Genomic DNA, 16,702 nt, shown 5'->3' on the forward strand with positions numbered 1-16,702 from the left:
ATGAATGGGGCGAAATAGAATAGCATGGGTTGGAGTACTGGGTGGATGGGATTGAGTCTCATTGATTTCGTTTCTGTTGGCAGTGGGGTCGCCATAGGTAGCCCTTTCGTCATTAGTCTCAAGGCGAAGGCCTGCATGTAAACAAGACTGTGTTTTGTCTCCGGCTGGAACCTAATGCCGATAAAGTGGTGCGATTGTACAGAACAGCCGGAAGCTTTTCAGATCCGGTTGATATCTACCCTGGCTCGCTCGTATAGCTTGTGGTCGAGAGACTGCTTTTGCTCCCGATCTTCCTCGGCAATGGATCGCTGGTGCACTGACATTTGTGCGTAGAACCCTGCTCCACGGCGTTTTGACAGAGTGCCGGGGTTGATGACGAGGACACTGTCGACAACCTGGAAGCTAAGGTTTTAGTATGGAAGTGAGGAGAAAGAGCAGTGTTGAGAAAAGAGGGAAAAACATACCTTGACGAAAGGAGGAAGCATACTGGGGATAATGAGTACATCGGGTCGAACGTTCCACCACTCGCCCAACTTCATGTAAGGCACATCTAACATAGCACCTGTAGCTACACCGTTCTCCGCCCCGGGCTTGGGAAGGTTCGAGCGGGCAGTTGGAGGGAATAAGGGGAAAAAATGGCGTTGTTCGATCAAATACTTGGGTAGGCGGGTCAGTAAGTTGCCCTCGGTGGGCCTGCCATGGAGCACTTCTTCCCGGCGCAGCTCTGATAACACATCGTGAGAACACATGCCGATAACGGTCTCGTTGAAGGATAGAGTCACTGGGTTGGAAACCATGCGCACTTGCTTAGGCAGGCCCAGGTCTTTCTTAATGATCTGCTCCTGTGGCCATGACACATGGCGATTCAATATGTCACGTACTGAAGGCACGCAGAAAATGGTGATGCTAGGCACGGCACTAGCCAACCGGGCCAATGGCGTTGAAATACAGTGTCGGAAGATGGTCGTCATGGTTGCAGTATCGGGATCGAGGCCCTTGATCTCCGGTAGATCAAAGTCTCCGGAAGCAAGCAGTGGATGCTCGATATCGAGGAATGGCCCGAGAAGAACGACTCCATCAGCGTAATTGTCTGCAGCCTTCTGGCACAGTTCCTGGAGAGGTTCAAAATCCAGATTGTCATCCGCTGTGTAAGGCCCAGCTGCTACCATGATATTGAGGGGTGGGTTCGCATCCCCACTTTCAAGGCGCTCATTAATGTTTTCTAGGGCAACTGCCGACGATGCTGCCGGGGGCAGGAGAGGGAGGGGAAGGATCTCTTTGACTGTAAAGTATTCGCCCGAGGGGTTGATTCCTCGCAGAGCTACAATCTGACCAGGAAAGAAGTTCAACCCGGGCACTGCATCTACCTTCAAAGGAACCCTTCGTCCTGCTCCTGTTCGGCGTGAAGTCTCAAGGACTAGCGAGGCAGGATTCAGTTTCCCCTCTAACGAGTCTGAGGCGATCCGCCCAACCGCAATAATTTCACTTGTACTTTGCACAGCGGCGCTGCCGAAAGTCAATTCGTCGGAGCTGTATCGCTCTTGGAAGATGGTCGTAAATTCGTCAATGCGATCATCGAGAATCTCGGATGCTTCTGACAGCTTCATGCCCATCGGCTTGTACCCAAACTTCTTGAGATCAGTGTTCGCGGTAGGTCGAATGCGCGCTTCGGAAAAGGGAGCCATGGGAGGATCTGGTAGAGGCAGGTGGGAGTTCAGACTTTCCACCGTCTGTCCGGGGTTAGGGCGTTCTGCGAAAGGAACGCTTCTGTGGGGGTTGTGAGCGACGTGGGGACCAAGTTCAAGACGGGGAATCGAGACATACTGAGAGGAGAAACCATTTGCGGAAGACGTGGGTGTCTTCGCACCCGGTGTTCCAATATCTGCGACTCGCCCAACCTTTGGTGTTGCGGGCGATGTGAAATCAGCCTTCCGCTTCACAGAGCCGTTGGCTCCGTTTTGGGGTCGCGCATTTGAGGAGTTCGGAGTGAGTCCATCCAGCCTATACCACGTTAAAAATTGGTCAGTTAAGCCAAATCTCGTTGGAAAGGCAAAGTTTCTACATACATCCCGAACACATCAGCGCCAGTGGCGGCGCGCGGGGTTGCCATCACAGTATTGCGTTTCTCATTCTGACGACCAGCTTTTCCGCGGGTCTCTCGTTCCAATGCCTCCTGGACATCCTGCTTAAATGACCGCACGGTGTCCATACTCAACTTCACCTCGTCTCCCATCTTCATGCTGTAGGACTCCCATTTGTAGAATAGTTCCTCCGCGCTGATCGAGTGTATCCGTAGAATTGACTGGAGTTCGCCGAGGATATCTTGAGGCAGACCCTCGGGAAAAGAAGCGCTGAAGAGCTCATTGAGCTCACTAGCCGTGGCATCCATACTAGCCTGGTGTGTTTCGTCAAGAGACGAGTGTCGAGCTTCAATACCTCGCCGAGTTGCGGCGAGTCGGACGCGACGCGCGGGCGTGTGGGTGACTAAGCAACGCCCGAAAGGGTAAGATGAATTGCGATCGAGCTCGGGTCACTTAAAGATTCTAGTGGGCCCGTCGATCCAAGAGAGGCTTTTCTCAATTGCAACAAAAACAATTGGAGAGGAAAAGTATGGATGATTTGCCCTCAGTCTCGGTGTTCTCCTGAGAATACTAACCCCTAATCCAGACATGGGTGCCGATTCCAAAGCCCAAGAAGCCTCCAAGGACAAGGAGGCGGTCACCGAACCGCCCCCCGCATATGAAGCGGAATCAGGTCCCATGGTGAAGCCGTTCCCTGCACCGCTTGAATCGTGCAAACCGCCCAAGCCTGCGGAATTGACTGCGGACCAGAAGTCCAAGTACGATGCAGTTCTCAAGACCGTCTCTTCATGGGAGACCGTGCCAACCAAGGCTGGAAAAAACGCGCCCACTGAGCCGATCACGGACGACGAACGCATGTGGTTGACTCGTGAATGTCTGCTTCGATACCTGCGCGCAACTAAGTGGAATGTGTCCGAGGCTCAGACCCGACTTCTCGACACCCTGACTTGGCGTCGAGAGTATAATATTAAGAAATTGACACCCGATTACATCTCTGTCGAGAACGCCACTGGAAAGCAAATCATTGCTGGTTACGATATTCACGGCCGACCATGCCACTATCTTCTGCCCTCTAGGCAGAATACTGAGAAGAGTGACCGTCAGGTTGAGCACCTGGTCTACATGCTTGAGCGGGATATCGAGCTTATGGGCCCGAACCAGGAGACTATCGCGCTCATCATCAACTTCAATGAGACCAAGTCTGGACAGAACGCCTCTATTGCCCAGGCCAAGGAGACTTTGAACATTCTGCAAAACCACTATCCCGAGCGATTGGGGCGTGCGCTCGTTATCAACGGTAAGTCTACTGTCAGAAGTATTTTTATTCGACTGTATGTGCTAATTCAGGTCTAGTGCCTTGGGTTATTTGGGGGTTCTTCAAGCTGATCACACCATTCATTGACCCCTTGACACGCGAGAAGATCAAGTTTAACGAGGATCTCCGCAAACATGTTCCCCCACAGCAATTGCTGAACACTGTGGGTGGCGATGTGGAATTCAAGTACGACCACTCTGTCTACTGGCCTACCCTTAACGCTATGGCTGCCGAGAGGCGCGAGGCCTATCGGCAGCGTTGGGTCGATGGCGGCAAATTGGTCGGTGAGTTCGAGAACTATCTCAAGGGCGAAAACATCCCAAGCCTGGCCCAGACCCAGGTTGCCAATGGCGACGGCGCGGCTTCGACGTGATTTGTTTAGATTTGCTGTCGCTTTTGATCTTATTCAGAGATATTACCCGGGGCATTTGCGTTGTTTGAAAGTTCTTAAAAACTGGCGGTGCTTGCATATACAGCTTTCTGTTGATAGACTTGGGTATCCACTGGTGGATGCCCTGGATAGATCCTTAGATCCACACTTTTCCGTTGAAACTATTATATCAATATGAGCTTATTTAGGTCTGAAACTCTGCCGAATGCCCTAGGGGTGTACTATCAACCTTCGCAATGCCAGATGCTGAAGAGGCTTCCTGCGATTCCTTCCACGAGGAACTAGTGCTCTACGTATCAAATGGCACAACCTGAAACAGTCGCCGAGCCCTTTACCGAAGCAGCGCACTCGGAAATGACAGTCTGACATTCTGGCACCAACTTGCCGATCCACACGCTTGATTCAGCTCAGCCGGTGGCATAGCTCCACTGGGGACCAACCGCCATAGGATAGCTTATTTAGCTCGCGGTACCAGACAAATGCCATAGTGGGTCTTCATAATTTCCAAAGGTACTATCGTTGCCGTAACAAGACAGGCTGGAGCTCCAGCGTTCGGCAATCAAGACGAAAAAGGCCCAAGCTGTGCTGCTAGTCATGCCATCGTGGCTCTGTGGAGCCAATATGAAACACCGGGTGGGCCGCTGGTGCTTATGGTGCTTTAAAGCATGCGCTGTCCGGCAACGAACCGGACCGGGCGAGGCTGGGCCAACGTCCCTCAGTGGAGTCGAGCATTGATCAATTGGTTTACATGGAAGACTTCTGCATATACTAGTGGTAAATGATTTGTTGCGCTGTCAAACGGAGTAAAAGGGGGCGAAACTGTCCATTAGTAAGGATACTCGCTGAATACTCCGTATACGTGTCTAGTTTCTAGCTATGCAACCCAAGGCCCAGCTGTCAACGACTCCATTCTGGTCCCCGGAGCCTCTGGTTCGGGTTTCAGAGCGCGCGATTGTGTCTTGACAGGCTGGTGGAGCCTCGTGCGAATCGAAGGATCCTTTATCTTAATAGGCCTGACACTGGCACAAGACCAGGGGGGCTGGACCCCCATAACACTACGACATTTGGCATCTAGAACCTGGTGTGTAGTCCATTGACGCAAAGTTAATCTCCAATGTCTGTTCCGTAAAGGGCTATACAATGTCGGTATTAAACGAGGTCGATCATCTGTAGCGCCAGAAGCCCGGCCCAGGTTCGTGTGGAGGATACAAAGAACTTGAACCTGCACGGAACATTTAGGGGAGATAGAGCACGAGCAGACGTGGCTCCACGATTCTGCCCATTGGAGAGCGGCGAGCGAGCCTTAGATCTTCGAAATGGGGAGCTGAAAAAAATGCAGGCCTAAATTACGGTCTTCCCTGCACATCTCGTTTTTAGGCACACGTTCTCAATCTTACAATTCCATGTGAAACGAATCCCCAATTCTCGGTATCTGCATTTCTCCTCAGCTGGACCAATCTGGGACCACGGACACAGGCTTCCAGATCAATAGCAAGCAAATTGGTGGAAGACACCACTTTTCTGGGGGATTTGTGAGAATTGCTGTTGCTGCAGTGGGACGGGAAAAGGGGAGAATAATCCCGCATGGGCCCAGCAGTCCAACCAAAGGCGCAAAGATCGGCGGCTCTGGAGCGCGGATGATTTCTTCGACTGGAAGGTTCAAATAAGTAGGATAACTAGGTTGAAACCTATGCCTAGGCTCGCAAGGTCGATCCGTACAATTGGCCTACTTTTGAGTTCATGTACATGTACAAGAGACCTGCAGGTTCTGGATCCGCGGCTTGAATATGCACGATACACCAGAAAAGGGAGATTTGTAGGGAAATTTGTAGGCTTGCTTGGAAAGCATCCAACAGTCACCCTGGTCGCAATAAACAGTGCCCGGCTGTCTGTTCCCATCTAGTAAATGCCGTTGTCCAACTCATAGATTGACTCTTAGTAGTTCTCCTTTTTGGACCGTCAAGCCCCGTAGTGGTAACCTAAACGGCAATCCGAAACGAACGGCTGGGGTGGCTCACGAACTGCAAAAATAGGAGTAATTTAATTTTCATGGGATAGAGTTATTTCTTCAATTTATCAGTATCCATTTAGCCGCCAGAAGAAGCAAGATAATGACAATCGAACCTAGATGTTGACACACGCGTAGACACGCGTGGAACAACAGGAACCGTGGATCATCGCGGGTTCGGCCGTGGAGAAGGCATTTGAATAGTCTTCTGTCTCTTACAAAAGGCGATATGACGGCACGTCGAGCGTAGGAAGCGGTAGGAAGCGGCTAATTAAGAATCTGCTTGTGCTGCTCATCGCGAACTAGAGTATAGAAGCTGGGGAGTTTCTACTGCTGCAAAAGTTCCCCTCAACCACAAGTCAACCAGACCTCCCCTGAGCGGACCCGTGGATTGAAGCACCGACGAGACCCCTCGCTTGGCTCCAAAAGCCGTTTGGGCTCCACCGTCAACCGCACCCGAGTCCTCCTTCATCTTAATCGGTGCTAATCCCCGTCTAGTCTAGACTTGTGCACGGCCGTGGGAATTCTCCAGGTTGTTTCCTTTTCTCCCCCCCCCCCCAAAACCCCCTAGGGGATAATTATTCTTTGCAAGGACTGTACATCGTCCGAATTAATCCTGGTATGTCCTGACCGCATCTCACTGTGGTACTTTTCCGCCTGGTGCAAACACGTTGGGCGCTTCCTGGCTGAATCCAAAAAAAGAAACAGAAAAGAGGATGCGCATAGTCAGGGGTTTTGTCAACTAACATTCCTCCTCCGCATTCTAGTTTCTACTCTTTACGCCTGATGACTCTGTGACACCTTCCGATCTACGCCATAGTTCTACTTGATACCCCTTTTACCCCCTCTTCCCCTGTTCTTTGTCCCACCCGGCGTGGCTCTTCAAGGGGAGAGATATGACGGTTTCACCGCCAGCATCGCCGACGGGGCCTGCCCCGCGGCCTATGAGTCTCTATAATGCGCACTCCCCGCAGTGGGAGTCGCATGAGCATGAGCAGCCGACAGGGTGGGAGTCGCGCCTCTGATGAGGAAGCAAAGACCGCAGTCAAAGTTGGTACGTGGGCCCTTTGGAAATATAGCCGGAGCCGCCAATGTTTACCCTCTCACACCCCGTCATGATATCAACGTACATTGGGTCTATAAAAAGAAAATAAGTATTAATGCGCAAGTCTAGCTGTTCGAGTTCGCCCCCCCTCAAACCAACTGACCCCGGTTACGAGTTGATTCCCCAGCGATTCCAGCGCTCCATGGTCCACGTCACAACCCCGACAAGCTTAGCAGTCGATGTTCCACAAGGCCGCAAGCTATTCGTTTTCGACCGTGTTTTCGCCGAGACCGTCGACCAGGATGGAGTCTGGGAATACCTTAGCGACAGTGTAAACTCCTTCATTCAGGGCTACAATGTTTCGATCCTCGCCTATGGCCAGTCGGGTGCCGGTAAATCGTACACAATGGGTACCTCCGGTCCTAGCGAACAGAGCCATGATGAGGCGATGGGTATCATTCCTCGCGCTGCGCAATTGCTATTCGAGAAACTGGACGGCCCCAAGCACAATCGTAATGGCTCCAACCCCACTGGGCTCCGAACTCCGCAGCGCTACTCGATGAGCTCTGCATCGAGCTTTGGGAAACCACAGCAGGAAAAGACGTGGCAGTTGAAGGCCACATACGTCGAGATCTACAATGAACACTTACGGGATTTGCTGCTTCCTGACTCGACCTCCGCGGCTGATCGCAGTACTGTCACCATTCGCGAAGATGCCAAGGGACGCATTATTCTCACCGGGCTTCACCAGGTGAACATCAACTCCTTCGAGGACTTGATCGGCGCATTGAACTTTGGTTCCACCATCCGGCAAACGGACTCGACTGCGATCAACGCCAAATCGTCACGCTCGCACGCCGTGTTCAGCTTGAACCTCGTTCAGCGCAAGACTCCATCAAATTCACCTGCCTCTCCATCAACCAAGGAGAAGCGCATGTCAATGCCGGTGGACTCTTACTCCAGCGAATCTGTGACCGTGGACAGCAAACTTCACTTTGTTGATTTGGCAGGAAGCGAACGTCTGAAAAACACCGGTGCTTCTGGCGAGCGCGCCAAGGAAGGCATTTCAATTAACGCTGGTCTTGCCGCCCTTGGAAAGGTCATCTCCCAATTGTCCTCGCGCCAATCCGGATCCCACGTTTCATACCGCGATTCTAAACTTACCCGTCTTCTTCAAGATTCCCTGGGCGGCAGCGCCATCACGTACATGATTGCTTGTGTGACACCAGCGGAATTCCACTTGAGCGAAACCCTCAACACCGTTCAATATGCGCAGCGCGCGCGCGCAATCCAGAGTAAGCCTCGCATCCAGCAGATCGCCGACGATAGCGACAAGCAGGCTCTTATCGAGCGTCTGAAGGCCGAGGTGGCTTTTCTTCGCCAGCAGATCCGCAATTCCGAGGGATCTGAGCGCCGCGAAGCTGTGTCAACGGAGCGCAACGAACGCAAGAACGAGCGCGAAATCCAGCTGCAAAACCAGCTGCTCGATGTTCAGGAGAGCTACAATGCTCTGAGCCAGCGCCACACCAAGCTGATCTCGACCTTGGCCAGCGACTCAGAGACCGCCAAGGTTGATGCCGATGACGCTACAGCTGATATCGGCCGAGACGCCATCGAGCGGATGCAGCGCTCGCGCTCTTTCGCTGAGTCTGTCGAGCAGGTCGTGCTGGAATACGAGAAGACCATCCAGTCTCTGGAAGCCTCGCTCTCTGATACCCGCGCTTCATTAGCGACTACTGAGAGCACACTACTGGAGCGCGAAACCAAATGCACCTACGTCGAGACAGTTAATCAACAGCTTCAATCCCGCATTCAGAAATTTTTGGACCGAGAAGTTGGCAATGAAGCTTACCTGCGTGAGTTGGAATCCAAGTTGGACGGCGCGTCGACTGGCGAGGAGCAGCATGCTTCCATCGTAGCTGAGCTCCGCAAGGAGATTGCTCGTGCTCGCGAAAACGAAGTTAGCTGCGAGGAGTACATCTCAACGCTCGAGGACCGCCTCGCTGAGGCTGACCAAGACATGGAGCTCATGCAACGTGAGGTCATCCGTCTTGAGAATGTCATTCACCGCCAACGTGGTCTGGGTACGCTCGACAATCTCCTTCATGATCTCGACAGCCGTAATAAGCACGGTGAAGACATTGATGCGAACAACGTCGACCAATCATACACTTCTACGTCACCAAAATTCCCTCACCGTCACACTCCCTCTCTGGACGTTCTTAATGAAGCCACCGAAACGACCATCCCGGAAACCGATGAGGACCTGTCGGAGACTATCCCCGAAGATGAAGAACTCAAGATCTCACCCAAGCCACATGTTGATGACCTGAAAATTCTGGAGAATGCTACCAGTAAACTTGAGGCCCGCCGCCCCTCTGATGATACTATCACCAGCCCCGCGCAATCAAAATTCGTGGCCGACAAGCTTGAGACAGTGACCCAGGAGCTGTTTGACCTGCGTCTCAGCCACGAGACCACTCTCACCGAATACGAGCAGCTCGAGAGCAAGTACGAGGAAGCCCTCAAGGCCCTCGCGGAACTTCGCCAGGACAGGGAGGACGAAGCCCGTCACCCGGCCCCTGCCCAGAACCCAGAGTCCCGCCCGGTTTCTTTTTTAGAGGACGGAAGCGCTCCGACCTCGACGCGTGGAGCACAACATTCACTCTCGCAATCGCTCTCCTCGGAATTGTCCTCGGCCGAGGACTCAGCTGCCTTGCGCGAATCTGATGCCTCTAGACTGGAGAATGGCTCAGGCTCTGACACCCCAGTCACCAACAACACGATTCACCCCGAAAACGAAGAGGTGGAACAGATGCGCCGAATGCTTGCGGAGCACAAGGAAGACGCGGATCTCATGACTCAAAAATATACTGAGCTGCAGACCGAGCACGAGGAGATTCTCACCCTTGTTGAGAGGCTTAAGGCCGAGGCTGAGGCCCAGCGCACCAAGTCCGCTTCTCCCACCACCCCCGGTTTCAAGATGATCCGTCGCATGACTAGCCAGAATCTTCTGTCTGGTGCTGACCGTTCGCACCGAGCCCTGACCTCTCTGCGCACTATTGGCAATGAGGAGTTTGCTGACAAGCCAGATATTCTGGCTGTCTACGAGAACCACCTGGATGCCACCATGCACGAGCTTGCTTCGCGCATGGAGCGCCTGCAAACCCTCGAAGCTGAGAACCAGAATGTGAAGAAGGAAATGGAGATGAAGGCCACCATCATCTCTGGACTCACCCGTGAGAGATCCAGCTTGCAGGGTGGCGCTTCCTCGGTGGATATGGCTCTTGTCACCCAACTCCGTGACCAGATCGTTGCTCAGGAGAATCAGAATAATGAACTCCGCCAAGCCCACGAAGTTAGGGAGAAGGAGCTTCAGGCCGCGATTGAGACCCTCACGGGTCTCCTCCGTAGCCAAGAGAACGCAACAAAGGCTCTGGATGCCGGTGCTGAGGAGCACGAGAAGAAGATCTCCGCATTGGAGGGTGAGCTGACCGCATGGAAGAGCAAACACCAGACGGCGCTGGGCTCTCTCCAAGCTTCCGAACAGCAACTCACTGCCACTCTGGCCGAGCTTGAGGCCGCCATGGCATCTGTTGAGGCTATGCGCTCTGAGCGCGCTGCCGGCGACAGCAGCGACGACAAGGAGGCTGTTCACCAGGACCGCGAGAACGAACGTACCAAGCAACAAGAACTCGTTGATAGACTCAACAAGGAGATCGAAGAACACAAGGCCACCGTCGCTACTCAATTGGAGACCATCTCACAATTGGAGGCATCCCACTTGGCTGCCCAAGAACAACTTGCCGCCCAGCAGTCTGCTAAGGGCGTCGAGGATCCCTCCGAGGCTGACTTCGCCCGCGTCTCTGAGCTCCAGCACGAGATTGCCAATCAGAAGCTTGCCATTGAAACCCACAAGGCAGACTTGGCAACCCTCCAGGACACTCATAAGCGTGAGATGGCCGAGCTGGAGGAGAAGACCAAGGCGGCCGCTCAGGCTGAGCACGAGGCAGAGCTTGCTGAGCGAAATGCACAGCATGATCAGTCTATGGCAGCTCTGCAGAAGGAAATCGCGGAGTCTCGTGATGAGCTTGTCAAGTTGCTCCAGGCTGTTTCCGGCCTTCTCAATTCTGATGTGACCGCTGATACTTTGACCGACCAGCTCCAGGACGTCCTGGCTCAGAAGCAGCATTTCTCTGACAAGTATGCTGAGCTTTTGGAGGCCAACGAAGAGTTGCGCCAGCAAATTGACGCCAATGCTGCCCAGAGCGGCGAATTGGAGGAGTTGACTAAGAAGGGCGCTGCCCAGGATGCCAAGGTTAACGAGCTGGCTCTCTTGGTTGCTACCCTGGAGGACACTCTTCTGCAGAAGGATGAGGCGATTAAGAAGAAAGAGGCTCTTATTGAAGAGATCACCGCCGAGAAGGAGAAGAGCGTGCGACTCGTTGAGGAGCTCGAGGAGCAAATCACTAATAGCTTCGATCAGCACCACAACCGTCTCTCTGTGATCCAGCAAGAGCGTGACCAGGCCTTGGAGGATGCCAAGGCCCGGATCGTTGTTCTGGAGAAAGAAGCTGAGACCTACCAGGTGCGAATTGAGCAGCTCGAGGTAAGATCCGTATCGGTTCTTTTCCAACTACATTATGTCTAACAACCACCAGCTTCAAATCAAGAATAGTGGCGACGGCTCTCACGACCGTAGCAGCTCTCTGACTTCAAACCTCCGCAAGAGCTCATCCGCAGCATCTCTGCCCTCGCCTCCACCTGCCATTCCCCTTCCTCCCCTCCCATCTATCGCGTCTCAGACCAATGGCACTGGCAGTGTGTCTCCACCCGCCTCTCGACACGCTAGCAAGGAGCTGGTGAACGCCCAGCTTGTCGAGGACCAGGAAGCCCGCATCCGCACAATCGAGAAACACCTGTACGCCGAGAAGCAGCTGACTGCCACCTTGGAAGAGGCGCTTGGCGACCTCGAGGCCCAAAGCAGCAAGGTCAAGACCGACTGCGAAGCCTGGAAGAAGAAGGCCTGGGGATTGGAAGACGAGCTCTCCACTCTCCGGAAAGAGCGCAACTCCGCCCGTCTATCTCTGCAGGCTGTCGAGGAAGAGCGCAGTGCCCGCAAAGAAGCCGAGGCTGCGCGCGCCCAGCTAGAGGAGCGCATGAACGCGCTCAACAAGAAAAAGAAGAAGAGCACTCTGAACTGCTTCTAGGCTTGATGTTTTCCGTCTACTTTTCTTAAGTCTGACAAAAAGCCGTGTTTACGCCCGTTGTTCCCACTCCTTGATGTACACTTTTTACTTAACACCCCATTTCTTGTCTTCTTTTGCTTGCTTCATACCCCCTTATTTCCCCGATCAATGTTCTGCACTCAAGCTAAATTCCCTGTATTATGAAACTTTTTTTCTTCTATTTTTCTTCATGTCGAATCGTCGATACCTCTTCTGCCTGCTCTGTGCTATAACCGACATTTCGCTGCACATTGATCTTTATTTCTGCCATCCCCACCACTTCGGCTTGCTCTGATATTCACATGAATATTCTTATGACTGGTAGATTCTTGTCTTGTGTGGATTTCTCCATTGTACATTTTCTCAGTATTATCTAGATTAATGGGTGCACACCGTTCCTTTCTAGGATATTCCGCGGCTGCTCTCTATGTTTACAGCTTCTAAGGTTGTCAGTACTAGGATTAAGAATTCACAGAATGTTGGATACTTTGAGATCGACATTTCCTTTCCTGTAACTAGCTAACCCAGGCGTACTGTAGTTCAAGCTAAGTTGCATGAAATTTGTCCGACGAACAAGTGCAGCAGTTGATTGGAGAACAGCAGACTCGTACTCGTGCGGATGGTTTCATGCCTTTTCTTACTGCTTAGAGAACATGCATGCAGTCGAAGCAGTATTGACGTTGTTTATGCTGGCGTTCATCTTCCTGCTCAGAATAGGTAATGGCGTCTAATCAGTCTTACTAGTAGGTTTGGTTGACAAACACACTGACGCTAATACTGAATGAAGTCTGCCGCTGCTTTAATAAGTTACTTTGCCAGTATCATGACGATATCGGCTCTGTTTCCGGACCACTTGTACTTTCTTTGCTGTTTCATTCCTTGATATCCCTGCGAAGAGTAATTCATTTGTTGGGGTATCCAGGACTACATTTTCCACGCCCATTGCTTGCCAGAAGAAGCTTCGATCCGCACCCACAGCGTGGCTAGACTTGCAACGGACAGCAGTACGCCAACAGTGATTGCCACCCTCTCATAGTTGTATGGGGACTCTAATGCGGACTGGCCACTTAACAGCAATCCTGTCAATGGTGTTCCTAACAAAGCACCGGCACCTCGAATGAAATACAACGCACCATTCACGGAAGTGTAGTGTTGCACACCGAACAGCTCGACCAAGCTGGCCGGGAAAAGTGAGATATAAGCAGAGCCAAAGCACCCATAGAGAATCGCAAAAAAGATGAAAAGTACCTCCGATGCAAGAGACGTGACAGTCTTGTCGACAAATGTGGAGGGAAGCCAGAATGCAAAAACGGAGAAGGCGCTCACCACAGTGGTAAAAAACAACATGTTCAATCGCCCAAGCTTATCAGCTGCGTATCCGATCACAATCCGCGACACAAAATTGGCGGCATTGCTGATTGTAATGAAGGTGTCCGCTTGACTTTTGCTATATCCCAGAGACTGAGCAAAGGCAGCATAGAAGAACAGTGGCGTCGAATAGCCTGCAGACTGTATAAAGCAGCCCAAAGCTTGCCCGGCAAACTTCTTCGACTTGGCAATGTTCCAATTGATCAAAGGCACCTTCGTCCAACCAGTCTTCTTCGTCAGCCCAGCTGTCTGGTCCGCAACTTTAGCCTGGAAATTCGGCTCCCAGGCCAATGCCCACCCCGGAGACCGGCACAAGGGCAAAAACTAGACACCCGGAGATCCGGAGAGCATTGCGGAATCCAATACTGGCAGTGATCGCTCTAAGCACCGGTGGCCACACCATGCCTCCGCAGGCAGAACCGGAGATAACGATCCCCATCGCCAGCCCCCGACGCTTGTTAAACCAAGTAGGTGCGACAGACATAGTGGGCACATACGCCAAACAGGTTCCAATCCCCACCAGCAAGCCATGAGTCAATGCGAATTCCCAGACATATTCGCTCAAGCTAGCCAGGATACAGCCAAGACCGAAGATCATCCCCCCGGCCGCAATGACAGGTTGCGGGCCGTAGAGCTTCGACCATGCTGTGGCGAAGGGCCCGCCCATGGACATTAGTGCGATGGCGAGTGTTCCGATCAAACTGATGACCGACGAGGATGCCCCTGTGAATGGTGTTTCAGGTTCTCCAGCGAGTTCCTGGTAGATAGCCTGGTATACTCCGTAGGAGAAAATGATGCCGCAAGTCAAGAACATCGTCACAAAGCCGGCGGCGACGACGAGGACATGGCGCCTGTCAACTGATTAACATCGAATTCTCTGGTCTAGGGCGCTTCACCCCGTCCTGCTTCGTAAGAGCACCCAAGGTCTCCAGGGTTCACCTATCGGATCCAAGTGCGAAAAGCTTGGCGAAGCTTAGGGGCGCTTTTGAAATGTCTTACAATTTCGAAGGCGTGGGGTTCGTTGCCGACTCATCTTGCGCTGTCGGGACTCTCGTCTGGACCTTCTCTTCCTCTCCCATCCTAGGCTTGAACGATATAGGATAGCAGGAGGTAGGACGAAGGGAAGAGACAGCCTGTACAAGGAACACCACCCTATCGCATAGATCGCCTAGTTTCCCCGGCAAAAACGGCACTTGGTTTCCCGCATCTTTTCCACTGCCGAACTCACTCGCGAACCCCGCAATTTTGAAGCTGCTCAGTCAACATCAGAAGGATCGCAGAACTGACCCGCTTCCTTCGCTTAGCGCTTCCCAGGTGCTCATTTCTTCCTACTTGCCCTGCAGGCATACTTGTTGGCTTCTTGACTTCGAATATGCCGACGACGATGCCGACGACGGCGGCATAAAGAATAGCCTGGCGGATGTTTATCCGAACTCGCCATATCAACACTGGACTCCCCATATTATACGGGGCCAAGGGCTAAATGCTTGAGCTACTCATTTGATCGAAATAGATCTGACACTGCGATTACAAAAAACCGCCCCCCCTGCATACGTAATACAAGTGATCAGTGTAAAAGCCGTGAGGCCATCATGTGATAGCCTCCCACGTGTTCTTATCGGAGCTTTAGCTTCATGTCAGATCAGTCCCTCGACAGCGCCAGAATATCAGTAGACAACATGCCGGGTCTTGCGCCCGCAAACGTCACCATCATCCACCCCGACTTGGGCATCGGTGGTGCTGAACGCCTGATTATTGACGTCGCCCTCGCCCTCCAGAATCGCGGCCATCGCGTAACGATCTACACGTCTCACTGCGACAAGTCGCACTGTTTCGAGGAGGCGCGCGATGGGACTCTCGACGTGCGCGTTCGCGGAAACACCATCTTTCCTCCACAGCTCTTCGGACGCTTCCACATCCTCATGGCGGGACTGCGCCAGCTACACCTAACCGCGTCCCTTCTATCGGAGCTAAAGTCCCCGCAGACTGCACCGAACTCAGCAACCGAGAAACAGAGCCCCCAAGAGGAGAACGAAAAGACCGATCAAATATTCATCGTCGATCAGCTGTCCACTTGTGTTCCATTTCTGAAACATTTCAGCAAGCCGAAGGAATCTGAGCGCCAGCGCATCCTTTTTCTATTGCCATTTCCCGGACCAATTGCTCGTACAGCCGGAAAAATCGACCTTTCTCCGCTTGGTCAAGCGGCTATACCGATATCCGTTTGATGGAATCGAGGGATGGGGGGCTGGCTGCAGCGGATAAGGTGGTCGCAAACTCCAAGTTCTCGCGCCGAGTTGTAGACAATGTGTTTGGCGAGGAGAATATCGGTAAAATCGACGTTGTCTATCCTTGCGTGGATACCGATGAAGATGCGATTGCGCCGGAAGCCAAAGCTGCAGAGCCCCTCTGGGGCGGCAAGAAGATCTTGCTTAGCGTCAACCGGTTCGAGCGCAAGAAGGATATGGCGCTGGCCATTCGGGCATACAATGGACTGGGCTTCGTGAAAAGGCAAGGCACACGATTGGTTATCGCGGGTGAGTCTTGAAAACGGATTTCCATGCGCTTCGATCTAGCTAATTTTGCGCTGTATAGGTGGCTATGATAATCGCGTGCAAGAAAATGTCCAGTACCATCGAGAATTGGATGAGCTTGCCACTGGCCTCGGGCTGAAGACGGCCACCTCGAAAACTGTCGTATCGGCGCTGTCGATTCCGGATGATATTGATGTTCTTTTCCTTCTCTCTGTCCCCACTACCTTCAAAGATACCCTTCTATTGCAGTCCAAGCTCCTTCTTTACACCCCGATCAATGAGCATTTTGGGATTGTACCGGTAGAAGCAATGCGTGCAGGTCTTCCAGTGCTGGCCTCTAACACAGGCGGTCCCCTGGAAACTATCGTTGACGGCGTCACCGGCTGGCTCCGAGATGCCCATGATGACGAGGCCTGGACAGCCATCATTGATAAAGTGCTTTACGAACTGAGCGAGACAGAGCTCGAAACGATAGCCAATGCCGGGAAATCAAGAGCTGATAAAGAATTCTCACTAACAGCATTGGGCGATCGATTGGAGGAAACCATCTCCGCTATGCTCGCCGCGGATCGGCGGCCATTTGACTTTTGGGCAGATGTGCTTGTCATGCTCATGTTTGTCAGCGGCGTGGTATTCAACGTCCTAGTTATTGGATATTGGTACTATTACACCTAGCTTCCGAACCAATACCCCAGATCTTACTTTGTTCATCTACTTTATGTCGTAATACTT

The 16,702-nt window shown here is 52.5% G+C and overlaps 5 protein-coding genes across 5 annotated transcripts; 3 read left to right on the forward strand and 2 right to left on the reverse strand.

Moving 5' to 3' along the window:
- Positions 1–218: 218 nt before the first annotated feature.
- N7468_001610 (DNA-directed DNA polymerase alpha subunit POL12) lies at positions 219–2,482 on the reverse strand (the record flags this gene model as incomplete). Its single annotated transcript, XM_058470907.1, has 3 exons — positions 219–395; positions 465–2,001; positions 2,067–2,482. Coding segments are annotated over 3 exons (2,130 nt in total), but the record flags the coding sequence as incomplete, so codon positions are not given.
- Positions 2,483–2,669: 187 nt separating this feature from the next.
- N7468_001611 (CRAL/TRIO domain protein) lies at positions 2,670–3,769 on the forward strand (the record flags this gene model as incomplete). The annotated part of the gene is made up of 2 exons (XM_058470908.1): positions 2,670–3,378; positions 3,435–3,769. The coding sequence occupies 2 exons, from the start codon at positions 2,670–2,672 to the stop codon at positions 3,767–3,769; spliced, it is 1,044 nt and encodes a 347-aa protein (XP_058334049.1).
- Positions 3,770–6,752: 2,983 nt separating this feature from the next.
- On the forward strand, positions 6,753–12,050 carry N7468_001612 (uncharacterized protein; the record flags this gene model as incomplete). The annotated part of the gene is made up of 3 exons (XM_058470909.1): positions 6,753–6,853; positions 6,970–11,449; positions 11,502–12,050. The coding sequence occupies 3 exons, from the start codon at positions 6,753–6,755 to the stop codon at positions 12,048–12,050; spliced, it is 5,130 nt and encodes a 1,709-aa protein (XP_058334050.1).
- Positions 12,051–12,992: 942 nt separating this feature from the next.
- Positions 12,993–14,897, reverse strand: N7468_001613 (uncharacterized protein; the record flags this gene model as incomplete). Its single annotated transcript, XM_058470910.1, has 3 exons — positions 12,993–13,685; positions 13,762–14,287; positions 14,665–14,897. 3 exons carry the CDS (start codon positions 14,895–14,897, stop codon positions 12,993–12,995), a joined length of 1,452 nt encoding a protein of 483 aa, XP_058334051.1.
- A 218-nt stretch (positions 14,898–15,115) lies between these two features.
- On the forward strand, positions 15,116–16,645 carry N7468_001614 (GDP-Man:Man(1)GlcNAc(2)-PP-dolichol alpha-1,3-mannosyltransferase; the record flags this gene model as incomplete). The annotated part of the gene is made up of 3 exons (XM_058470911.1): positions 15,116–15,504; positions 15,609–15,973; positions 16,032–16,645. The coding sequence occupies 3 exons, from the start codon at positions 15,116–15,118 to the stop codon at positions 16,643–16,645; spliced, it is 1,368 nt and encodes a 455-aa protein (XP_058334052.1).
- Positions 16,646–16,702: the final 57 nt, after the last annotated feature.

The sequence above is a fragment of the Penicillium chermesinum genome (assembly GCF_028974085.1).
Source record: "Penicillium chermesinum strain IBT 19713 chromosome Unknown utg000002l:1.0-5270490.0:1.0-5274688.0, whole genome shotgun sequence".
Classification (NCBI taxonomy): domain Eukaryota; kingdom Fungi; phylum Ascomycota; class Eurotiomycetes; order Eurotiales; family Aspergillaceae; genus Penicillium; species Penicillium chermesinum.